This window comes from Sceloporus occidentalis, unplaced genomic scaffold (assembly GCF_023333645.1).
Source record: "Sceloporus occidentalis isolate IW3139 unplaced genomic scaffold, rSceOcc1.0.p SCAF_137, whole genome shotgun sequence".
Lineage (NCBI taxonomy): Eukaryota > Metazoa > Chordata > Lepidosauria > Squamata > Phrynosomatidae > Sceloporus > Sceloporus occidentalis.
Window position 1 is genome coordinate 567,784 of NW_028317117.1, and position 21,687 is coordinate 589,470.

Genomic DNA, 21,687 nt, shown 5'->3' on the forward strand with positions numbered 1-21,687 from the left:
TGTTGTAACAGGATCAAGCCTCTCTTCTGCTTCCTACATGATCCCGGGCCCCAACCGAAAGAGCATAACTGCACCTCCCACCCCACGGCCTTTCACCTATTACAGAGACTTGCCCCAGCCGAGGCAACAGATGGCATCCTGCGGCCGTTACACAGAGACACGTCAGAGCTCCGGCATCACCAAAAACCGGATATTCTATGCCCACAAAGCCCCTTTCATTGAGATTCGATACCACCGGCGCCTACCGCCTGGGGGATGGGGAGGAATAAACCTACATGAACGGGGTCTCACCTTACTGGAGTGTCCCAAGGTTCTGGGAACGGGTAACAATCAGGCTTCTCTGAAGGCGTCACGCCCGTCGCATTTGCCGCTGGCAGTGAAAATCCGATACCCTTTGGTTTCCATAGAAAAGTTAAGAAAAACTGGATGTTGTAAAAACATAATCCGTATCCTGCAGGGAGAGAGAAGAACGCCATCCCAGTTACTTATAGCACATTACAGATAAAAAAAAAATAAATATAAAATTATAAGCCATACACAAAAAAAATAAAAATATATATATATATATAAATCGCAAGGTATATAAGCCATACAAGACGTATGATATATTATAAATATAAAAATACATAAATTAAACGCTAGGTACGATTAAAAAATAAGCTACATAAAAATTCAAAGAAATAATCGACAGTGTAATTAAATGCTAGGTACAAGTAAGAAAATTATACTAGACAAATAACTATTGAAGGTACAATGAAATTATAAAAATAGATAAAACTTATAAAGATACAATGGTTTGTTTTTACAGTTAGCCAGATGAAAAAAATGTATTTATATATTTTTTTTGCCATAAATGTTAGGCGTTTGGTAACCTGTACAGCCAGCTGCTTAGGGGGGCCGCTAAACATGCGAATATCTCGGAAAAAAACGCAACGTGAAAGCTACGCCACAAACTGAAATACGGACAAAGCAGCCGTATACTGATCTATCAACATCTATAGCGCCATCATATGCCACAGCGCTGTACAAAACATTATTCCTTTAAAGAAGGCAAAAAGGGAACATGCGATGTGGACCACCTGATCTCTGAACAAACATGCTGCTCCCCCTCAACCTTATTTCCTGATCCCCATTTTATAGAATTGCACCAAAAATGTGAAATCTAAATAAAAAAAATAGGCAAAAGATTGCCTTTTGGGTATAATCTCTGAAATGCCCACAAAAAGGGATGGTTAGTAAAGGAATACCAGCTACATTAAGCCATTTAACACCCACCACCCTCAGCAAGTCACTTGCCAGATAATTGAGCAGCAGTTGCCCAGGTCTGGGGCCACAACTTCGTAGCCCAAACATTAGCCGCGCCAGTGCCATAAAAATGGAGGAATCCCTGGCTCAACAAAGAGCAATGGCTTACAAAACAGCCATGAAGATCTTAAAACCCAAGACCTGGATTTAAAGCCCCGATCAGCCCCAGACAGGACTAAAAGGGGGAAGGACAGGGCAAGTCGGGAGAAGCCATTAGCCGGGCAGAGACATGCGGGGCATTTAAAGAGCCGATACCCCAAAGAAGATCCCCAGTGGGAATTCACAGAGATCAGCCCTGTCTGTGCATAAAAAAAAAGGGGGATTTACACGATATCAAGACTTTTCAGCTGTGGAAATCTATTGGAGCATTTCAATCCACACCCCGCTTATATTTAAAGGCAAAAAATAAATAAAAAAACAAAACAAAAAAACACATTATATATATATAAAAATATAAAATAAAAAAAGAATATTTAAAAGCAACAGTCTATAAACCATCAGAATCGCCCAATTAACAGAAAAACAGTTAAACACTCACCGGTAATGTAGAAATTGGATCCAACTTAAACAGAAGAGGGGAGACCCCTGGGGTGCAGACAGTCGGGGGGTTACTGGGAAGAAGCTGTGTTTGGGGGGAAGGTGGCTGGATGGTGGTGACTTGAGCCGGCTGGGAAGGAGCTGAGTCAGATCGGCGGCTCCCTCTGCCTTTATATAGAGAGCAGACAATAGGAACATGGGGCGGATCTGACGTCCCTCCCCCCCCAGTACCCCCCCCCCCCCACGCCACTGGGGCAGATACTAGGGCAGATACTGGGGCAGACAGACAGATACTGGGGTATTACTATTCACATGGGGAGCTGCTTCACTTGTTTTATTGCTGTTTTAGAAGTCAGTGGAGGAAATCATTTTATTACATTTAAGGATTATATCTGTAAAAAAAAAAAAAAAAGTTCTTGCAGGTGGAGCAATCACCATGGAAACCAATGGAACGTTCGTGCTGATTGCTTCTCATTTAGAACTTTGCCCAAGGACCGCTCAATATAATTATAAATGCTGTTAATTAACAAAAAAGCTGAAACATAGATATTATTTAATAACATGTAGAAAATGGAAACATTCTGTAACAAAGTAACCAATCTATTACTTACACAAACATAATATATCAAAATTAAAAAAAATATAAAATATATATAAAAAGATATCTATATATTTAAAAATGTGTTTTATATCTCACCTAGGTGTATATTATACATTAATGTTGGGAAAAAATGCATTGGATTTATTGGATTTTCCTTATTTTCCGTTAAAATTCAGAAAAAAAATAATCTCAGTAGAATCTTTAAAATATTTTATTTGAAATAATTTTCTGTCCTAGTTTTAAGATAATAAAGTATATCCGAGTCCTCATTAGTCTGTAATGTTAGATCTGTTTTTAAAATTGTGAAATTTGAGGCTCGTTATCCGCGAGGCATGAAAGGATAGAATCTGATAAACTTTCACAAAAGAGCCATTTGGATCATTTAATAATAACAATGTATCTGCTATATCAACACTTATCACTCCCACTGGTTTCATGATCCATGTATCCACTTCCATATCTAAATAGTACTTTTTTTTTTTTAATTGTTACAACACCACCAATATTTTTTGGCATGTAGCGTAAAATAGAGAGAGACTTTAACAGTCAGAGATGAGTTTGGGGGTTTTATAAATGTGATTTTACAAACATTCAGGAGAACTGCGTTGGTTGTCATGAGCTGCAGTACCCAAAGAAAACCACTGGGGGGCTCACCTGTCATCTTCCAAATTTAAAGTATTGAATTTTAATTTGGCTAAAACTGCGAGTATTTTAAGTGATTTCACAATAATAATCACAATAATCACAACTAAGACACAGAAACTCATAGAATTTGCAGGCATATCGGCCCCATCCGGCCCCCGGCTGTCGCCCGTTTCTCCTGCTGTAAAGCCTCAAACCTTAATCAGTCGTCGGTCTCGTCTTAGATTCAGGAGCCGTACGTCTATCCCGTGCGTGTTTAATCCCCTCACTGTATTACCCTCTACCACTTCTGCTGGGAGGCAGTTCTCCTTATCAACCACCATCTCAGTAAAACTTCCTTACATTACATTTAAACCTAATAATTATTTATTGATTTACATAGCACCATCATATACCGCAGTGCTGTACAATAATCATATATCATATCATACATCCTTGTGCTGCAGAATCCGTTGCGTTACATATTCACGTCCAAAAGAATGGCTGAGATTAATAGGGATTGCAGATAAACCATATTAGAAGAACATTCTGCTGCCTACCCCAGCCAGGAGCGAAACATGCTGACCCAAAGAGCTTACACTCCATGAATGTAAGGACACTAGTGTGGGCTAAAGCCCAACTGTCTTAAGTTTTAATGCGTTTTCAGTTTGTTTCTCTGCGAATAAGAAATAAAACCGTGTTATTTGCTGCATCTGCACATTTATAAAGATCAGGCGACAAAAACGCTGATCACTCCGAACCAGCGCGGGCCGCCGGCGGCAGGACACACGGCACGTGCTGTACCGGGGTTTGCCTGAGAATAAGGAAGTGAGTTTTAATGTCACTGCTAGCGAAAAGTTTAAAGTAACCCCCCCCCAGCGCTATATACAGTAATATAACCCCCAGCACTGTATACAGTAATATAACCCCCAGCGCTGTATACAGTAATATAACCCCCCAGCGCTGTATACAGTAATATAACCCCCCAGCGCTGTATACAGTAATATAACACCCCAGCGCTGTATACAGTAATATAACCCCCCAGTGCTGTATACAGTAATATAACCCCCAGCGCTGTATACAGTAATATAACCCCCAGCGCTGTATACAGTAATATAACCCCCCAGCGCTGTATACAGTAATATAACCCGCAGCGCTGTATACAGTAATGTAACCCCCCAGTGCTGTATACAGTATTATAACCCCCCCAGCGCTATATACAGTAATATAACCCCCCAGCGCTGTATACAGTAATATAACCCCAGCGCTATATACAGTAATATAACCCCCAGCGCTGTATACAGTAATATAACCCCCAGCGCTGTATACAGTAATATAACCACCCAGCGCTGTATACAGTAATATAACCCCCCAGCGCTATATACAGTAATATAACCCCCCAGCGCTGTATACAGTAATATAACCCCCAGCGCTGTATACAGTAATATAACCCCCCAGTGCTGTATACAGTATTATAACCCCCCCAGCGCTATATACAGTAATATAACCCCCCAGCGCTGTATACAGTAATATAACCCCAGCGCTATATACAGTAATATAACCCCCAGCACTGTATACAGTAATATAACCTCCAGCGCTGTATACAGTAATATAACCCCCAGCGCTGTATACAGTAATATAACCCCCAGCGCTGTTTACAGTATTATAACCCCCCCAGCGCTATATACAGTAATATAACCCCCCAGCGCTATATACAGTAATATAACCCCCCAGCGCTGTATACAGTAATATAACCCCAGCGCTATATACAGTAATATAACCCCCAGCGCTGTATACAGTAATATAACCCCCAGCGCTGTATACAGTAATATAACCACCCAGCGCTGTATACAGTAATATAACCCCCAGCGCTGTATACAGTAATAACCCCCAGCGCTGTATACAGTAATATAACCCCCCAGTGCTGTATATAGTAATATAACCCCCCAGCGCTGTATACAGTAATATAACCCCCAGAGCTGTATACAGTAATATAACCCCCCAGTGCTATATACAGTAATATAACCCCCAGCACTGTATACAGTAATATAACCCCCCCAGCGCTGTATACAGTTATATAACCCCCCAGCGCTGTATACAGTAATATAACCCCCCAGCGCTGTATACAGCAATATAACCCCCAGTGCTGTATACAGTAATATAACCCCCAGCGCTGTATACAGTAATATAACCCCCAGCGCTGTATACAGTAATATAACCCCCCAGCGCTGTATACAGTAATATAACCCCCAGTGCTGTATACAGTAATATAACCCCCAGCGCTGTATACAGTAATATAACCTCCAGCGCTGTATACAGTAATATAACCCCCCCATATGTCTACCTCATGCATGTTTAATTCCCTTCCCTGTATTACCCTCTACCACCTCTGCTGGGAGGCTGTTCCACTTATCCACCACCCTCTCGGTATAAAAAAAGCTTCTTTCCATTCCATCTCAGCCTCTGACCCTCTAGTTTTAGCTCATGGCCTCCTTTTCTAATTATATTACAGTAATAGAACTCTGGTGCATTTTGGTACAAAGCCCAATGAGGGGTTCCATCGCCATAGCAACCAATTCACACATTGGGAACCTGGATTGGCCACCATGTTGATGTGAATACTTTACAAGTTACCCCGTATAATATTTTTTTATACATACAATCATAGGATACGCAGCCCTCAGCAGCTTGAGTGCTTGAAACATTAAAATTTTGACAATTTACATGCCTGCCTAGTACCTATGCTTACAGGATGCTCAACCTCTGTAACTACTACACCTTCAAAATGAGTTAAATGAAAGTAAAAAGAAAAGAAGTCTATAAAATATATATAAAAATAATCTAAAATAATTTAATATATAAAATAATGATAATAATAATATTAATAATAGAGAGAATGTGCTTTGAAATGGAGATAAAATATTACCATAAAAATGACAATGCAAATGCTTTAGGGTGTGAATAGGGAGATATTTAAATATATATTTATTCTGAATCTACCAAATTATTATTCTTACCCCTTTTTCTCTCAGTTTTCACCCAAACAAAGGCCCTTTTGAAACCCCCAGTATTTTTAAACAAATAAACCAATTATCCGTTTTGAATTTTAATAGAAATCCATGTTTTTGATTGGTTTAAAAAATTGCGACATTGTTTAGGAACTGCCCCGGGCGGGGTATTATGTGGAAATGTGATTATGGCGGTGTGAGGGTGGGGTGTTTTTTGAGGGTAATATTTCCTTTTACACAAAGCCAAAATCAGGAAGGTATTGAAATGCAAATGTCGTCCCCGGCAGGAAGCAGGGAGGCGGCAGACGGGGATCTGGAGTTTGGGGTGCTGGTTTGAACTGGTTTGGGATAATGGCGGACAGGAGATAGGGGGTAGGGCAGCCCTATAGGAGGGGAGGAAGAAAGGGATTTCCGGTCTAAATGTCTCCCTGTCTCTATAGAGAGTGCAGAAACCTGGGCCATGGACACCTCTACCGCCTCCGATCCAGGGCCAGCTGCCCCTAGGGATGACGGCCCCTGTGGACCGGCCGCCAAGTGCACAGAACGAAAGGCTAAATAGGCTAACGGTCTCTCCAAACCACTTCAAGGCTTCCAGCCGTTATGCGAACCCAAGGAACCTTCCGCATGGACCTTCCGCTCTTCCCCCGCGTCTCACCCTTGGTTCCTCTCCCCGATCCTCATGACCCTCTTTCTTCCTCACCTGCATTACTTCCCAAGTAATCTCCCAGCACCCCTGAGCCTTGCTGTCATTGGAACAATCCTGGCTCTTCTTGTCGGGCCCCATTACCCGCCCCACGCTTGGACCTCTCCCCATCTCGTCCTGCTGTACGCCTGGAGCCCCTCGCCCCTTCTCAGGCAGCATCTTTATGATTATGGCGGCGTCCCCCTTCTGGTCCTCATAACACGGTCCTCATTTATACTGTACCTACTGCACCAGCACCGCATCCCACCCCTGACCCTCCTTTCCCTCCCCGGGACTTTAGACATTATGGTTGGACAACGCCTCACCCCACTATCCAACAAAGAACTACTGCAGGTCCATCCCCTAATTTTGGGTGGATAATATCTTTCAAGACTCCATTAATATTCTCCCAGCTTATCATCTACCACTTCTTCCTCCTCAACAAATTTCTACCCCTTGGGGTTCTTTTTACCTCCGTTCCCCCCAGCTGGTGTTTTGAGGGCACCAACAGACCTTTGCACCTGGCCTCACAGGAGCTCTCAAAAGGCGTCTAACAAGGTCACCCAGCGGGGAGACCCCAACCCAGTGACAGCAGAAGGAAATAAGATTTGGACACTTGGGTTCCAAGAAACAGACGATACGACCGATGTGTCCGATCAGTCCATGGATGGATCTCCAACCACGTTGGGTTTATGAAGAATATGGAAGAGGAGAGTAAAAAATAATGAAGATTTCGTATGGAACGAGCCCGTGGCTTCCTAGGATCACTGTATTACCCTCTACCACATCTGCTGGGAGGCTGTTCCACTTATCTACCACCCTCTCAGTACAGTAACGAGGAACAGTGGACGGATGTTGAGGTCATCCGGGTCAACAACCCCATCTCCCAAGTTGCCAAACCTTTATTCTTTATCATTCCAGAAGTAGTGGTTATGGGGGCAGACACCCGGTTGTAGAGATACTTTCAGTGGGAGTTACTGCGACCCCCATCAACATATAGCCCCCCCATGCCACATTTAAAGGGACTCTCTCAGCCATCCTAAACATCGTGATAGCTGAGATCCCCCCCTTGCGTGGGGTGGGGGTGGTTTCTACAGAATCACCCCATAAGCATTTGCCCCTTAATCTGCCCCCCCTCCCCGCCAGCTGCTGTACAGGTAATATCTCCTGACACGTGGAGGAAACATGCGCTCGACACACTTCCCATGGAATGCTTCTGGCAACCAATCAATGGCGTAAATCATCAGATCATGGAGAGGGAGGGGGCTGCAGCCTTGGAGCTGCAGTTTCTCCTTAGGGCAAAGTAAATATATTTTTGTCCCTTTAATGAAGATACATTGTGACCCGTATAATGTCCTACAGAAAGAGACGTATAAGGAACGTTTGTCCCCCCCGGGGGAGTTGGTATCAATAGCCTGCAGCTGTGCTTTCTAATATACAAAGCTCCGTACCTCTAGGACTCTTGTCATGGCAGCTGGCGCACCCAAAGGCCAGAGATTTATTGATATGCGTTCAACTAGTTTTTAGACAAAGGAGAAGAAATCCCTAGTGGTTTCAATGTAATGTAAGGTTTTACTTTACTGAGAGAGTGCTAGATAAGTGGAACAGCCTCCCAGCAGAAGTGGTAGAGGGTAATACAGTGAGGGTATTAAACATGCATGGGATAAACATACGAATCTAAATCGAGACCAACGACTGATTAAGGTTTGAGGCCCGGGGGTCTGATAACGTCTCCTTACCCACCATGTGTTGTGTTTAGGGAAGGTCTGCGATGTGACCGCTCTGCAGGAGACCCCCGCTGACCTCGGTTCTAGATTTTAGGGTCAATTAAGAGCTTTTTCAGGATGCGGAGATGTCTCGGTGATGTTTATTTACCTTCCGGTCCAATACTGGTGACCAGTCCCTGATAGTGGAGATAACGTCACATATTGTCCGTTCTGGGTCACATCAGGAGTCCGGAGCTATTAGTGGGACAAAGACCCCCGGCAGCGCCCCGCGTGACCGCAAGTAAACCGCATTCAAACTCAACAGAATCAGAATATTATGTATGGGCTGCGTAATCAGACGATGAAACGCTATGGGGTTAATATCAGATTTTTATGGAAAAGATAAATAGTGAAATTCTGATTGTGCTCAGGTGGCAAAGGGGTTAATATTAAGATTTGGTGGGCAGGTTAAAGGGTTAATATCAGAATGGAGCAGTTACAGGGTTAATATCGGAATGCATCAGGCTCATTGGGTTTAGTTTTCTGCTGCTCACTCTGACTCAGATCAGCAGCTACGCTCCCATTGGTGGAGAAGGCCAGCGCCCCAGGTATCCCAACCAATGAGTGAAGCAGAAGACACCTGAGGGGGTGGGGAATGCTATTTCCATATAATTTATGGTTAGCACATTTTGATGTAATGGTTGCATCATCGGTGACCGGAGGGGGGGGTGTTTAGTCCACGTGGGTTTAACTCCTTCCCAGCTGTGGTGCTCGCAGCATCTGCACTTCTTTATTAATATGTAATACCTGAAAGGGGAATCCCCGACAAATCCCGGTAATAGTTTTTTTTGCCCCATAATATGTTTCAGGCAGCTGCATATCAACCGTTTGTATGATTCTCGCTCTGTTATCTGACCCCCAATCTACTAAACCCCCCGACTCCTTATCCTACTGCCAGCGGGGAACAATAGAATGGCTCAGTCTTAATCACCCAGCCGGACTCTACGACTAATGAAAGTGTATGGAGGAACGGACTTCATCAGCAAACACAAGCAATTTGTGCGTCTGAAACGTTGGTGGGTATGTGGGTTGGTGGGTATGTGGGTTGGTGGGTTTGTTGGTGGGGTCTCCAACCCCACAGCTATCGCTCTTCACTAGGGACCGATCGAGGGCTATTATGTTATTAACATACTGATAGCATTCCTGCTTTAAAACAGGTGACTTTAGTAAAGCAAGAATCTGTTATGTCGGCATTCCAATGGTGGAACTTGGGACATCTTGGTTGATTAGAGATGTTCTCCGATTATATTTAACTGACCCGCCGCCTCCAGCGAGGTGTAAAGATCAAGTAACTAAAATTAAACCCCAGGAACAGGAACGTTCCATGAGTGCCGAGCGCCCTACCGAGAAGTCAGTAACACACACTAACCCCAGCCAAGTCACACGGCGGCCTGTCCGCAGAAGAGCCGGGACACTCCAGACGTGGGATCACGCTCACGTTTAAAGATCTCATCGAGCCCTCCACAAATAGCCTTAGGTGGAGAACAGATTTACACGGAAACGGAACCTAAAATAAAAGGTTCTCCGTTACCACGGAACATCATGTAATACACATACGTGTAACTGACTACATAGATTTACAACATGTAGGACTGATCTTCCAGACTAGAGAGCTGGTTCTTGGTCATGTTTTAGATCCAGGAGCCATATGTATATCCCATGCAAGTTTAAATCCCATCTACCACTTCTGCTGGGAGGCTGTTCCACTTATCTACCACCGGGGCAGTTTTATTGCCTTCATCTGGGGCTTCAAATGGACAAAGTAAAGCATATAGCCGTATCCAAGAACCAAGGGCTACGAAGCAGTGCCAGACATACCAACTTTGCTGAGAGCCTCAGGTAGAAGCCACCTGATCCCCTACGAGGAGCTCCAAGTTTCTGTTTTACTTGCCCCCCCTTCTGGAGGAGCTTAAAATGGGACGAGTGGGGCAGCTCCATCCCTGAGGGACCACCAACTGGAGGAAGCGCAGCAGGACTTGTGGTCCCCTGGGGTCATCAATAAGCTCATTGGAGTGAAGGACGTCATGGGGCAACCTCCGGGGCTTCCATGGTGTCACAGAAGAGACTGCATGGAGTAATGGAGTAATGTTTGTAGGGGAAGAACGCCAAACGAAACACGATGCAAACAGAACACCTTTATTCAAACATGGAATGCATTGGTGGACCTTTAAAGAGCGGATCTGCTCCGGTATAAACACAGAGAGCAAAGATTGTGTCTTCAAGTATGGCCGCCGGCCGCGGGAATACTCTCTGCATCAAAGCGGAGCAGCCTTTGACCTCTAAAATAAAAACATACCCAAAGAATCTAGGGTTTTGGTCAACAGTGAAAATAAATAAAGATTATTCCCCAGACGTCAAGCATGATTTTGAACTTGTTAACCGCGCACCGTTCCTGTGCAAAATAACACAACAATTGCCCTAAAACTTACATTAGTTCCTAGAAAGATACAATATATCTGCTTTACGGAACTTACGTTTGTTCCTAGAAAGATACAATATATCTGCTTTACGGAACTTACGTTTGTTCCTAGAAAGATACAATATATCTGCTTTACGGAACTTACGTTTGTTCCTAGAAAGATACAATATATCTGCTTTACGGAACTTACGTTTGTTCCTAGAAAGATACAATATATCTGCTTTACGGAACTTACGTTTGTTCCTAGAAAGATACAATATATCTGCTTTACGGAACTTACGTTTGTTCCTAGAAAGATACAATATATCTGCTTTACGGGACTTTACTAGCACCACGTGGGTTTGGACCTGTTAGTCATTTTTTCACTTCTAGGTCAGGTCTTCATGGATCTTCTTGGTGATTTGAGGACTCTTCCTTTATATTGCACCCCTCGATGTCCTATGCTGCCCTATGTATAGGGGAGGGGTGGCTCCTGCCATAGGGCCCGTTCTCCGACACAGGGGACATCTGCCGTTCTAATGTCTTCATCGTCTTATTAGGATAAGGCTCATGAGCCGTGGGCCATCATCATGGCTCTCTTCAGCTGCTCGTAACTCACGAACATTACGATGTTCCAAGATCCGAGTCTCAGGAACGCCGGCACGAAGCTGTAAAGAAACAAATAATAATAATAATAATAAAAAATATTAAAACTATTCTGTAGCAATTCAACAAAAAAAACCCCAAAACGATCCGGTAACAGATTAGTTTTCTTAACACGTGTCTTATTTTATCCCTCCTTACCAGCCTATGTGGAATAGAATGAAGAGCATGACATCATTAACATTCTATTCAGCCTCAACATTCTGTTGGTGTCAGTCCCACTGATCAACCACTTTTAATAAAGCCTCCCTACCCCCCCACACACACTTGCGTTCCACGTGTCCTTTTGTGTTATGTGTTAAAGGATCATGGGGTGGATCTGAGTTTAAAGACGGTTGGAACTCTGGCTATTTAAGCTACCCAACGAAGTAGAACCACCCAAGGTTCTACCAACACCCTCTGAGGACCAGATGCTCGATATTCGGCAGATCCACCAAAGGCGGACCTTCCCTATAGAAGAACGCTCAGTTGGCCAACGTTTCTCTACAGACCTCGTCGTATTCATTAAAGGGCAACTTAATTAACCCACTTGACCAAAAATATCTCAACACCTTGGACTTCAGGAGAGACGGAACCAAGACCTAGAAGAGACCCCCCTGAGGTCCTGAAGGCTCATGTAACTTTTTATGCTTTTGTCCGCGACGAACTTGCTGAGGGTCATGGGATTTATTTATTCTCTAGGCTGAAGAATCTCTTCCCCTTTTTAACCCTTTTTTTCAAAGGGGTTTCAGACTCACCCCTTGTAAAAAGCGGCGCTCCCCTCTTTCACCACCATGGTCACGGCGCAGTCCAGAGCGTTCTTGTACTGCCCGCCGGTAGAGTTCATGTACCGGGTCTTCACGACATCCACCGGCGAAGCCACGATCGTCGCGCAGAAGCCGGCGCCAAACGCAGCCACAAAATGACACGGCAGGTTATCTGCGTGAGACGGATTTACATCAGATACGGTAATTCGGGGTGGAAAAACACCAATTATTATCAAACGTTTCTATTGCTCCGTTTGATCCAAATTATTGCAAAAAAAAAAAAAAAAAAAATAGATTTCTTGTTATTCAAAGTAACTGAAAAATAACTAGAAATTGAATCACAATCATGAAAAATAGCTTAAAATTAAGATTTTTTTTTTTAGGAAAATCCACACAAAAGTTTGTATTTTTATGAATAATATATTTTTTAAATATATATTTATTATTATTTGTATTATTTTTATTATTCATATAGCGCCATCATATTCTGTGATGCTGTACAATCCGATATTCAGGATATTATTCATATTTTTTTAATATATATTTATTATTCATTTTTAATTATATAGCGCCATCATATTCTGTGATGTTGTACAATGAGATATTAGGGATATTAGTATTATTACTATTAATTCCAGGGGCTCTGCATTTATTCTCTTACATTTTAACAATTTTTTTTTTTTTTTTGGAAAGATCATTTTTAGCCAAAAATAATAAAAATGTATCAATGAACAATTAAATGGTTAGAGCGCCACGGATTGGCTATTACTGGAGTTCCGTGGCACATATAATATAATTAGCACCACAGACTTTATCCGTCTCCCAATGTTATTTACTATTTACTATTATTATTCACTGTTTGAAAAAAGATCGAATAAGAACCCGGATTATCGGATTTTGGTGTTTTTGGGTTAATTTTTGTGCCAGAATTATCATATTAACAGAAATATCATATGCTGTTGAAATAGATCACACAATGTACAGCGCCGCGGAATATGGTGGCGCTATATAAAACAATAAATAATAATAGCAGCAATGTCTGTGTATTGCAAACATATTTCCTGTTTCTAGCCACAAGAGCTTGCACTCGTTTCTTGGTAGATAAAAGCCGTATACGCCCCCCCCCCACCATCTGGAGGATGTACGGGGTGGGAGGTGTTTTATAAAACCCCCACCTGGAGCAGAGAGCGGACAAACGCCAATAACCTCCCTCCTTTTAGATTGTAAGCTCTTTTGATTGTTACTTGATGCATTACTTTTTATATTCTAATTGTACAGCACTGCGGAATATGACGGCGCTATATAAATGAATAAATAATCATAACGCCTTACCTGTCATTAGGTGCCGGTTGAGAATGGCTTCCTTGATGAGGTCGTAAGTAACCAGCTCTGCGCAGTTGACGATGGCGTTGCGGGTGATGTTCGGCATGGTCCCTGAGTCGGAAAAGACAGAAGATTGGTGAAAACCCCAAAGTAACCTTTTCTTTAGTAACTTTTTTCCTGCGTTTAATAATAATATAAAAAAATAATTATGGTTTTTCAGATGAGCTATTTTGTCATTAAGAAGACTCACCTGTATTCAAGCAGGAGACCTGTCAATAAGCTCCCTTGGTATGCTCTACTTGCTAATCTAAAGTCAATTCAGGAGGAGTTGTTGTGGCAGATAAGTGGAACAGCCTCCCAGCAGAAGTGGCAGAGGGTAATACAGTGAGGGTATTAAACATGCGCGGGATAGACATACGGCTCCTGAATCTAAGACGAGACCAACGACTGATTAAGGTTTGAGTCTTTACAGCAGGAGAAACTGGGGTGACTAGACGGGGGCCGGATGGGGGCCGATCTGCCTGGAAACTCTATGATGCTCTGCTTGGCTGAGTGTTCTGGGAGTTTTACTCCCGCCTGTCTCCTCTGCAGTCGTTTTCCATGCTTTAGATGTTGGGTGTTATTTAGAAAAAAAGCGATTCTGATACAATGTTTAGTGGTCATCACCGTGGCAACCGACAGACCGGTCGTCCTGATCGGATCATCACATTGGTTGCCATGGTGACAAGACCACTTTTTCTTCCCCTTTTCATACATATCGCCCCCCCCCCAGACACTCGCCGTCCTACCTTTCCAGAGTCCTTTGAGTCCCTCCTCTTTGGCGATGGTCTTGTAGGCGTCCACCGTCCCGTTATAGCGCTTGTTCCCGTCGGTGACCTTGACGTGCGCCTGGAACCTCACCTTGACCACGTCCGTGGGCTGGGCGAAGGTGACGGCCAGAGCCCCCGTGGTGCAGCCGGCCAGCAGCCTACACCAGACGCCCGAGTCTAGAACACAAGAACCGTGCGGCGGGTCAACAAGAGGACCTCGTGTCCCACCTCGGTGGAGATCTTCATGGACCAAACCTATCACTAAAAACCAGGCTCGTTATATGGGGCTGACTTCATAAATACATCAAGCACCACGACCTGGCCACCTGTTGTTAAGCAGGGATCCTACAAATCGTTAGAAAGTTTTCTAGAATGCTAGAAGATTCTCGGTTAACCAGTGGTGGCCAACAGCAGGTAGCCCCCCCCCCCGGCCGACCTTTGCCATCAAGTGCTTGGCCAGATTACGCCTAAGGATCATGGGATTTGTAGTCCAGGCTGCCTGTGGGGTTTGGGGAGATGTGGCCACCGTTGGCCGACTCGTTGAGCGTGCACTCACTTTCAGCTTGGCGGCAGTAGAAATGCTTGACCGAGTCATACAGGCCGATCCGGACCGAGGCGAAACTCATCTGTCTCTGGAGCCCGGCCACCAGGCCGTTGTAGAGACTGGCCGCCCCCTCCGTGCGCACCATGGTGGTGATGGTGCCGTAGACCCCCTTGTACTGGACGATCCTGACGCTCTTCTCGGACACGCTTTCCCCTTGGATCTGTAGAAAGAGTACGACGTCAGATGGTCCCATCGATTCAGGAGCCATATGCCCTCTACCGCTTCTGCTGGGAGGCTGTTCCACATATCTACCACCCTCTCAGTACACAATAAAATAGCCCGGCAGCGCTGGTACCTGCAGTCTGACTTTAGCGGTGTCCAGGGGAAAGGTAAATAAGTCGGCGATGCACGCCGCCGCCCCGGCGCCCACAAATTTAATCGTGGCTGTCGGGGGGATGTCTGTCGGCTTCAGTCCAACCATCGTCCGTTCAATCGAAATATCTCCGGAAATCCGCTGCTAGGGAAACAATCCGTCCATACGATATAAATATATAATGCAGATGTATACATTCTATGCAAGCTGGACTACAACTCCCATCATCCCCTACCTAGATTTGGCATTTTCTACAACACAGCAGTCACAGAACATGTTGGATCCACTATTTGAGAACCATCACAGTATGCATATTGAGCCCCCAGGAGTGGTCTATGGCCACCAGGAGAGGTCTATGGCCATCAGGAGAGGTCTATGGCCATCAGGAGAGGTCTATGGCCATCAGGAGAGGTCTATGGCCATCAGGAGAGGTCTATGGCCATCAGGAGAGGTCTATGGCACCCAGGGGAGGTCTATGGCCACCAGGAGAGATCTATGGCCATCAGGAGAGGTCTATGGCCATCAGGAGAGGTCTATGGCCCCCAGGAGAGGTCTATGGCCCCCAGGAGAGGTCTATGGCCACCAGGAGAGGTCTATGGCCACCAGGAGAGATCTATGGCCATCAGGAGAGGTCTATGGCCATCAGGAGAGGTCTATGGCCCCCAGGAGAGGTCTATGGCCCCCAGGAGAGGTCTATGGCCATCAGGAGAGGTCTATGGCCCCCAGCCGGACCGCTCCATTTATGTTCTGAGGCAGAAGGGGCGGCCGCTGGCGCTGAGGTCACTTCTCTGAATCCATGAAATGAACGTTAATGAAACGCGATCGGATGTGGGGCAAAGGGGAGAAACGTGGCTCTCCGCAGCGGCCCCTCCACCCCCGAGCTGCGGAATGGGAGTAAAAGTCCTGGACGTGAGGCAGAGAGTGTAACAGGATCGGGCACTCTGTCAGGATGCCCAAACGCCACCATGCAACCTCCCTGCCAAAAGCCAACCTGCCCCCCCCCAGCAATCTGCCCCATTCCTGCCCGGCTGGCCCTTCTACCCTACCGGCATGCCCCAGATGGACCCCCGTCCTGTTACCCTACTATACCCACCTACCCACTTACATACCCCCCCCATTCCACACCCTTATCTAAGGGACATTTTTATCCAGGCTGTTGCAGGAACCTGCTAGCAGATCGGCCCCATTCGGCCCCCGTCTAGTCGCCCGTTTCTCCTGCTGTAAAGCCTCAAACCTTAATCAGTCGTTGGTCTCGTCTTAGATTCAGGAGCCGTATGCCCTATCCCACGCATGTTTAATACCCTCACTGTATTACCCTCTACCACCTCTGCTGGGAGGCTGTTTCACACATCTACCACCCTCTCAGTAAACTTAAAGGAGAAGTAGCACTATGTTACAGGCAAAGTGTATAAATTCGGTCATTTTACACAATGCCTGCCTGTTTTAAAGAACGAAATGCAGACATTCCTTCGTAGAATGCCAGAGAAAAACCATTTCATGCATAGAATGAAATAAAAAAATATTAAAAATCTAAAATATTGAAAACATTTATTTCATGCTTTTTAAGCGAATCTTCTATGGAATAAGTTAGGATATTTTAATAAAATAAATGTTTCCTTTAAAACAGAATCTGCCTTAATTTCTGAAATTAATATTCATTTTTTTTGCTTCTTAAAATTTTTAGAATCGTATTTTCTGCTGCAACTTCTACAATGCAAACCCCCCCACCCCCCAAAAAAAACCACCCAAATTACCGGTAAATAAAAAATATAGGATTTAAAAACCGACTATACAACCCGATATATAAAGTTATTCACTTATTACTATTTATTAATATGTTTATTATTATTTTTAATAGAATTAATCTAAATCATATTTTGAACCCATTCTGTTTATTAATGTGAATTAAATGCTATCATTTAAAATGAACAATTAAAGGTGCAGTTCCACTTGCAGAAAATATAAATTGCACCCTCTGTTCAGCAAACAAACCTTTTTAGAAGTGTTTTTTTTTTTTACTTTCCATTGAAATAACCTATCAGTGTCGGTATTTGTGTCACGTGACAATTAAGCATTCCCAGCAAAAATGAATAAATGAAAATGTAATTATTTCTAACCGTGTTTTTAGCGTGAAATTCAGTCCCTGGACATCGTTCAGGTTTTTGGGCGCCTACCTGTTTGGTCTCGGCGGTGGCCTCCGGGGGTCCGAGGGAAGCAGCCAATTCCAGGGTTGGCGGAGGGCGCTGGTCCTCGTGTATTTATACCCCGGTCACCTTATCCCGAAGCCAGGGATAAAAACACGGATCATCTGACGGGGCAGCAGCCCAAGTGCCCCCCCCCCACCGGCCAGAACCCAGAGGTCATTTAGGTAAATAACGCAGTGACGGGGGTCCTTCCAGCTACGATAACATTTCCAGTTACATGCTGAGTTACTGAGAAGACCCTCAAATATAGAGACAACCTCTCTATACCACACATTGCAATATAAAGGAGAATAACCCAGAGTGCTGTATACAGTAATATAACCCCCCAGCACTGTATACAGTAATATAACCCCCCAGCGCTGTATACAGTAATATAACCCCCCAGCACTGTATACAGTAATATAACCCCCCAGCGCTGTATACAGTAATATAACCCCCCAGCACTGTATACTGTAATATAACCCCCCAGCACTGTATACAGTAATATAACCCCCCAGCGCTGTATACAGTAATATAACCCCCAGCGCTGTATACAGTAATATAACCCCAGCGCTGTATACAGTAATATAACCCCCCAGCGCTGTATACAGTAATATAACCCCCAGCACTGTATACAGTAATATAACCCCCCACCAGCGCTGTATACAGTAATATAACCCCCAGCGCTGTATACAGTAATATAACCCCCAGCGCTGTATACAGTAATGTAACCCCCAGCGCTGTATACAGTAATATAACCCCCAGCGCTGTATACAGTAATATAACCCCCAGCGCTGTATACAGTAATGTAACCCCCAGCGCTGTATACAGTAATATAACCCCCAGCGCTGTATACAGTAATGCCGGCTAGTTCTGTGTCTCGTGGTTATCATCACCTTCTGTTATTCTCTCTTTCTCTATTCACAGTATTTTAGTCACATAATTGGGGAAAAGGAGATTTAATACAGAATAAAAATGTGAAGGAAGTTTTATTCCTCCCCCCGCAATTAATAATTTATTACCAGGAGCAGCCAGGATGCCTCCTGCTATTTAACCCTTTGAAATTGGTTAGTTTGGGGTTAATTCTGCTCCAGCTGTCTCCTTTAGCTGCGTCAGACCCACTTCATTCTTAGAATCTGGTTCGTACCGGCTTCCTGTTGGCTCTTCTGATTGGCCAGGTTTGGGCGAGCTCAGCCAATGACAGCCGGGGGCTGGAGGGAGGCCGGGAGCTGGAAACATCTTGTCCTGAAAAGTAACGAGTTGTTTACATGACGAGGATTGGAGGAAACCGGACCCGGCTGCGAATGAATGAGACATGAAGAGGAGACGGAACGCTCGGTCCCGGGAACTGACCCCAAGATCTGTTACCGGAACATAAGAGTCCACTGTACCAGCCCCTTATACATACCAGCCCCTTATACATACCGGCCCCTTATACATACCGGCCCCTTATACATACCGGCCCCTTACACATACCAGCCTCCATGCGTATCGGCCCCTTACACATACCGTCCTCCATGCGTATCGGCCCCTTACACATACCGTCCTCCATGCGTATCGGCCCCTTACACATACCGTCCTCCATGCGTATCGGCCCCTTACACATACCGTCCTCCATGCGTATCGGCCCCTTACACATACCGTCCTCCATGCGTATCGGCCCCTTACACATACCATCCTCCATGCGTATCGGCCCCTCACACATACCGTCCTCCATGCGTATCGGCCCCTTACACATACCGTCCTCCATGCGTATCGGCCCCTTATACATACCGTCCTCCATGCGTATCGGCCCCTTATACATACCGTCCTCCATGCGTATCAGCCCCTTATACATACTGACCACCGCACATACCCCAAAGAAAAACTGAATAATGAATAAATGTGTATAAAGGAAATCTATTCACGCCAGCGAACCAAAATTCTCACGGCAAGACCCCAATAATAATAAATACGACTAAGAGATCCCAATCTATCCGGCTGGGAGAGACATTTAAATATAAAAAGGGATTTAACAAAGGACAGGAGGGAATTTTTTTCAAAGGAGGAGAAAAGTTACAACAAGAAACCGGAATCTAGAGGGTGGTAAATACAAGGAACAGTCTCCCAGCCGAAGTGGTAGACGGCATAGGCATATGGCTCCTGAATCAAAGACGAGACCAACGACTGATTAAGGTTTGAGTCTTTACAGCAGGAGAAACGGGCGACTAGACGGGGGCCGGATGGGGCCGATCTGCCGGCGGGTTCTATGCTTCTCATTAATTACTGAATTCTATTCTCTCTCTTATATCGCCGCAGGATGGAACCAATTAGCGCTGTGGGTCTGCGGGTGGAGGAGAACGTGGTGGCAAAAGGATGTGAGTCAGCATTTTCCAAATAGTCTTATGCCACTTAGTGGGGCATCTTCAACCAGCCAATCAGAAGGCACGGCTAGGAAGGCGTGTTCCTTCCTGTGATTGGACAGCCCGTGCTGTACATACAGACACCTCCCATTCCTTACATGTCCGTCTCTCCGGTGACATCCCGGCGTTAAAGGGACACTGTAGGCACGAATATGATAGGAGCGGTCCCTTTAAATAAATGAAAAAACCCTAATAAAACCAATCTAATAAACAAACACCCGACTCCTTATCATACTGCTTGTGGGGAACAATAGAATGGCTTGGTCTTAACCACCCAGCCGGACTCTCTGACTAATTAAAGTCTATGGAGGAACGGACTTCATTAGCATCGCCATAAAGCGTCAGCTCAGTGTGGTGTTTGAGCTGGGAAAGTCACCCAAAATATCACATGACTGACAGCAACGGCTGCCTCCGCTGTGGCTTATTCCTCGGTTCACTTAATAAAATCTAATTCCTAAGAGTTTTGAAATATTCGGAATGGCCGACAGATGAGGAAGCCCAACGCGGCCCCCCCCCACGGACAGCCTGCATGTAATAAAAGGCAGCTGGGGATGGTTTCTGGGACATGCGCAGTCATCCTGAGCTGTTGTATTTTAATAGCGTTCAGCGCTGCCTCCTGGGCCCCCCCACACAAGGCAATTATAATCCGGGGGCCCCATTTAAAATTGGTTATCGTTCCATCAGGTCACCAAAATACCCGGCCGGCAGAACTTCTCCTAAGCAGCAATATTACTGGTTATAAGAATGAACACAACATATAGCCTTCTAATCGATAATAATATAAAAACGGGCAGAAAAGGTGATTTTAATAAATTATACACACAGATAAAAACATACGGTCACAGTATATAAGGTTTTATCCTTCAAATCATGTAGAAAAGCAGTGAAATAATTTAAAAATACATATTCTATAAATATTAAAAAGTTCTTACACTATTTCACACACTGTGTACAATGGAAACAAAGATGCAAACGGTTCTTGCTGTTCTAGAAAAAGGTGCGATCCCCACCTAAAAAGTGACACGGAGGTGAATTCCAGGTAACAGAGATGGCCGGAGAACCCAAACATTTGCATAAAGTTTGGAATGACAAAATTATTTCCGTACTTCCTTTGTGTCCGACGTGGTGGATCCTCGGGGGCGGGTGCATTAAAGCCTGCTCCGAGCCAATTGGACAACGCCTGAACTTGGTACTGCTCGTGTTCTCATGCTTATCTGCCTTCTGAATTTGCTAAAACCTCACCGAGTCCAAACCCGTACTCGCTCCAACCCTCAAAGATAAGTATAAAAAGGTCTAAAGGCGAGGAACTCGTTACGGCTCCTCAGATGCTAATAACATTTTCGGCGCCATCTGATATTTATCAGATTTATTATTTATGGTGGAAAAGCCTCAAGTTTGGGTCTAGACTTAAAACGTATGGAATTTACTTAAGCGTCTGTTTCAGACGATGAGGATTCCACACGGAGACGGCATCGCACGAGGAGCGGACCTCCGCCGCGTGACAGAGCGGGGTACGAGATCTCCCCAACTGTGGTAGGGTAAAAATGATAAATTCCTTTTTTTGGGGACCTGTCCTCGGCTAGAGACCATGGTCATGTCTGAGACCCTTTGAACGGACCCTATGGAGGCTGGAGGCATGACACAGACCACTGACCCGCCCCCCTAGTGTTATGAATTTAGCAGGCTACAGGGCGTGCATCATCCGGCATTCTACGCCTCGATAGCC

At 44.8% G+C, this 21,687-nt stretch overlaps 1 protein-coding gene across 1 annotated transcript; it reads right to left on the minus strand.

Moving 5' to 3' along the window:
• Positions 1-12,314: 12,314 nt before the first annotated feature.
• LOC149281187 (putative mitochondrial transporter UCP3) lies at positions 12,315-15,484 on the minus strand. The gene is made up of 5 exons (XM_089499523.1): positions 15,359-15,484; positions 15,016-15,223; positions 14,439-14,636; positions 13,660-13,761; positions 12,315-12,499 (listed from the first exon to the last, which is right to left on the minus strand). Exons 1-5 carry the CDS (start codon positions 15,482-15,484, stop codon positions 12,315-12,317), a joined length of 819 nt encoding a protein of 272 aa, XP_089355649.1.
• Between the last annotated feature and the right edge of the window lie 6,203 nt (positions 15,485-21,687).

Bases quoted from the DNA above. Each gene is read 5' to 3' on its own strand.
- LOC149281187 (XM_089499523.1), bottom strand. From the start codon at position 15,484: ATGGTTGGACTGAAGCCGACAGACATCCCCCCGACAGCCACGATTAAA. The intron at 13,762-14,438 runs GTAGGACGGCGA...TTTCCGACTCAG, and splicing joins ACTCAAAGGACTCTGGAAAG to GGACCATGCCGAACATCACC. The intron at 12,500-13,659 runs GTAAGGCGTTAT...CGTCTCACGCAG, and splicing joins CAACCGGCACCTAATGACAG to ATAACCTGCCGTGTCATTTT.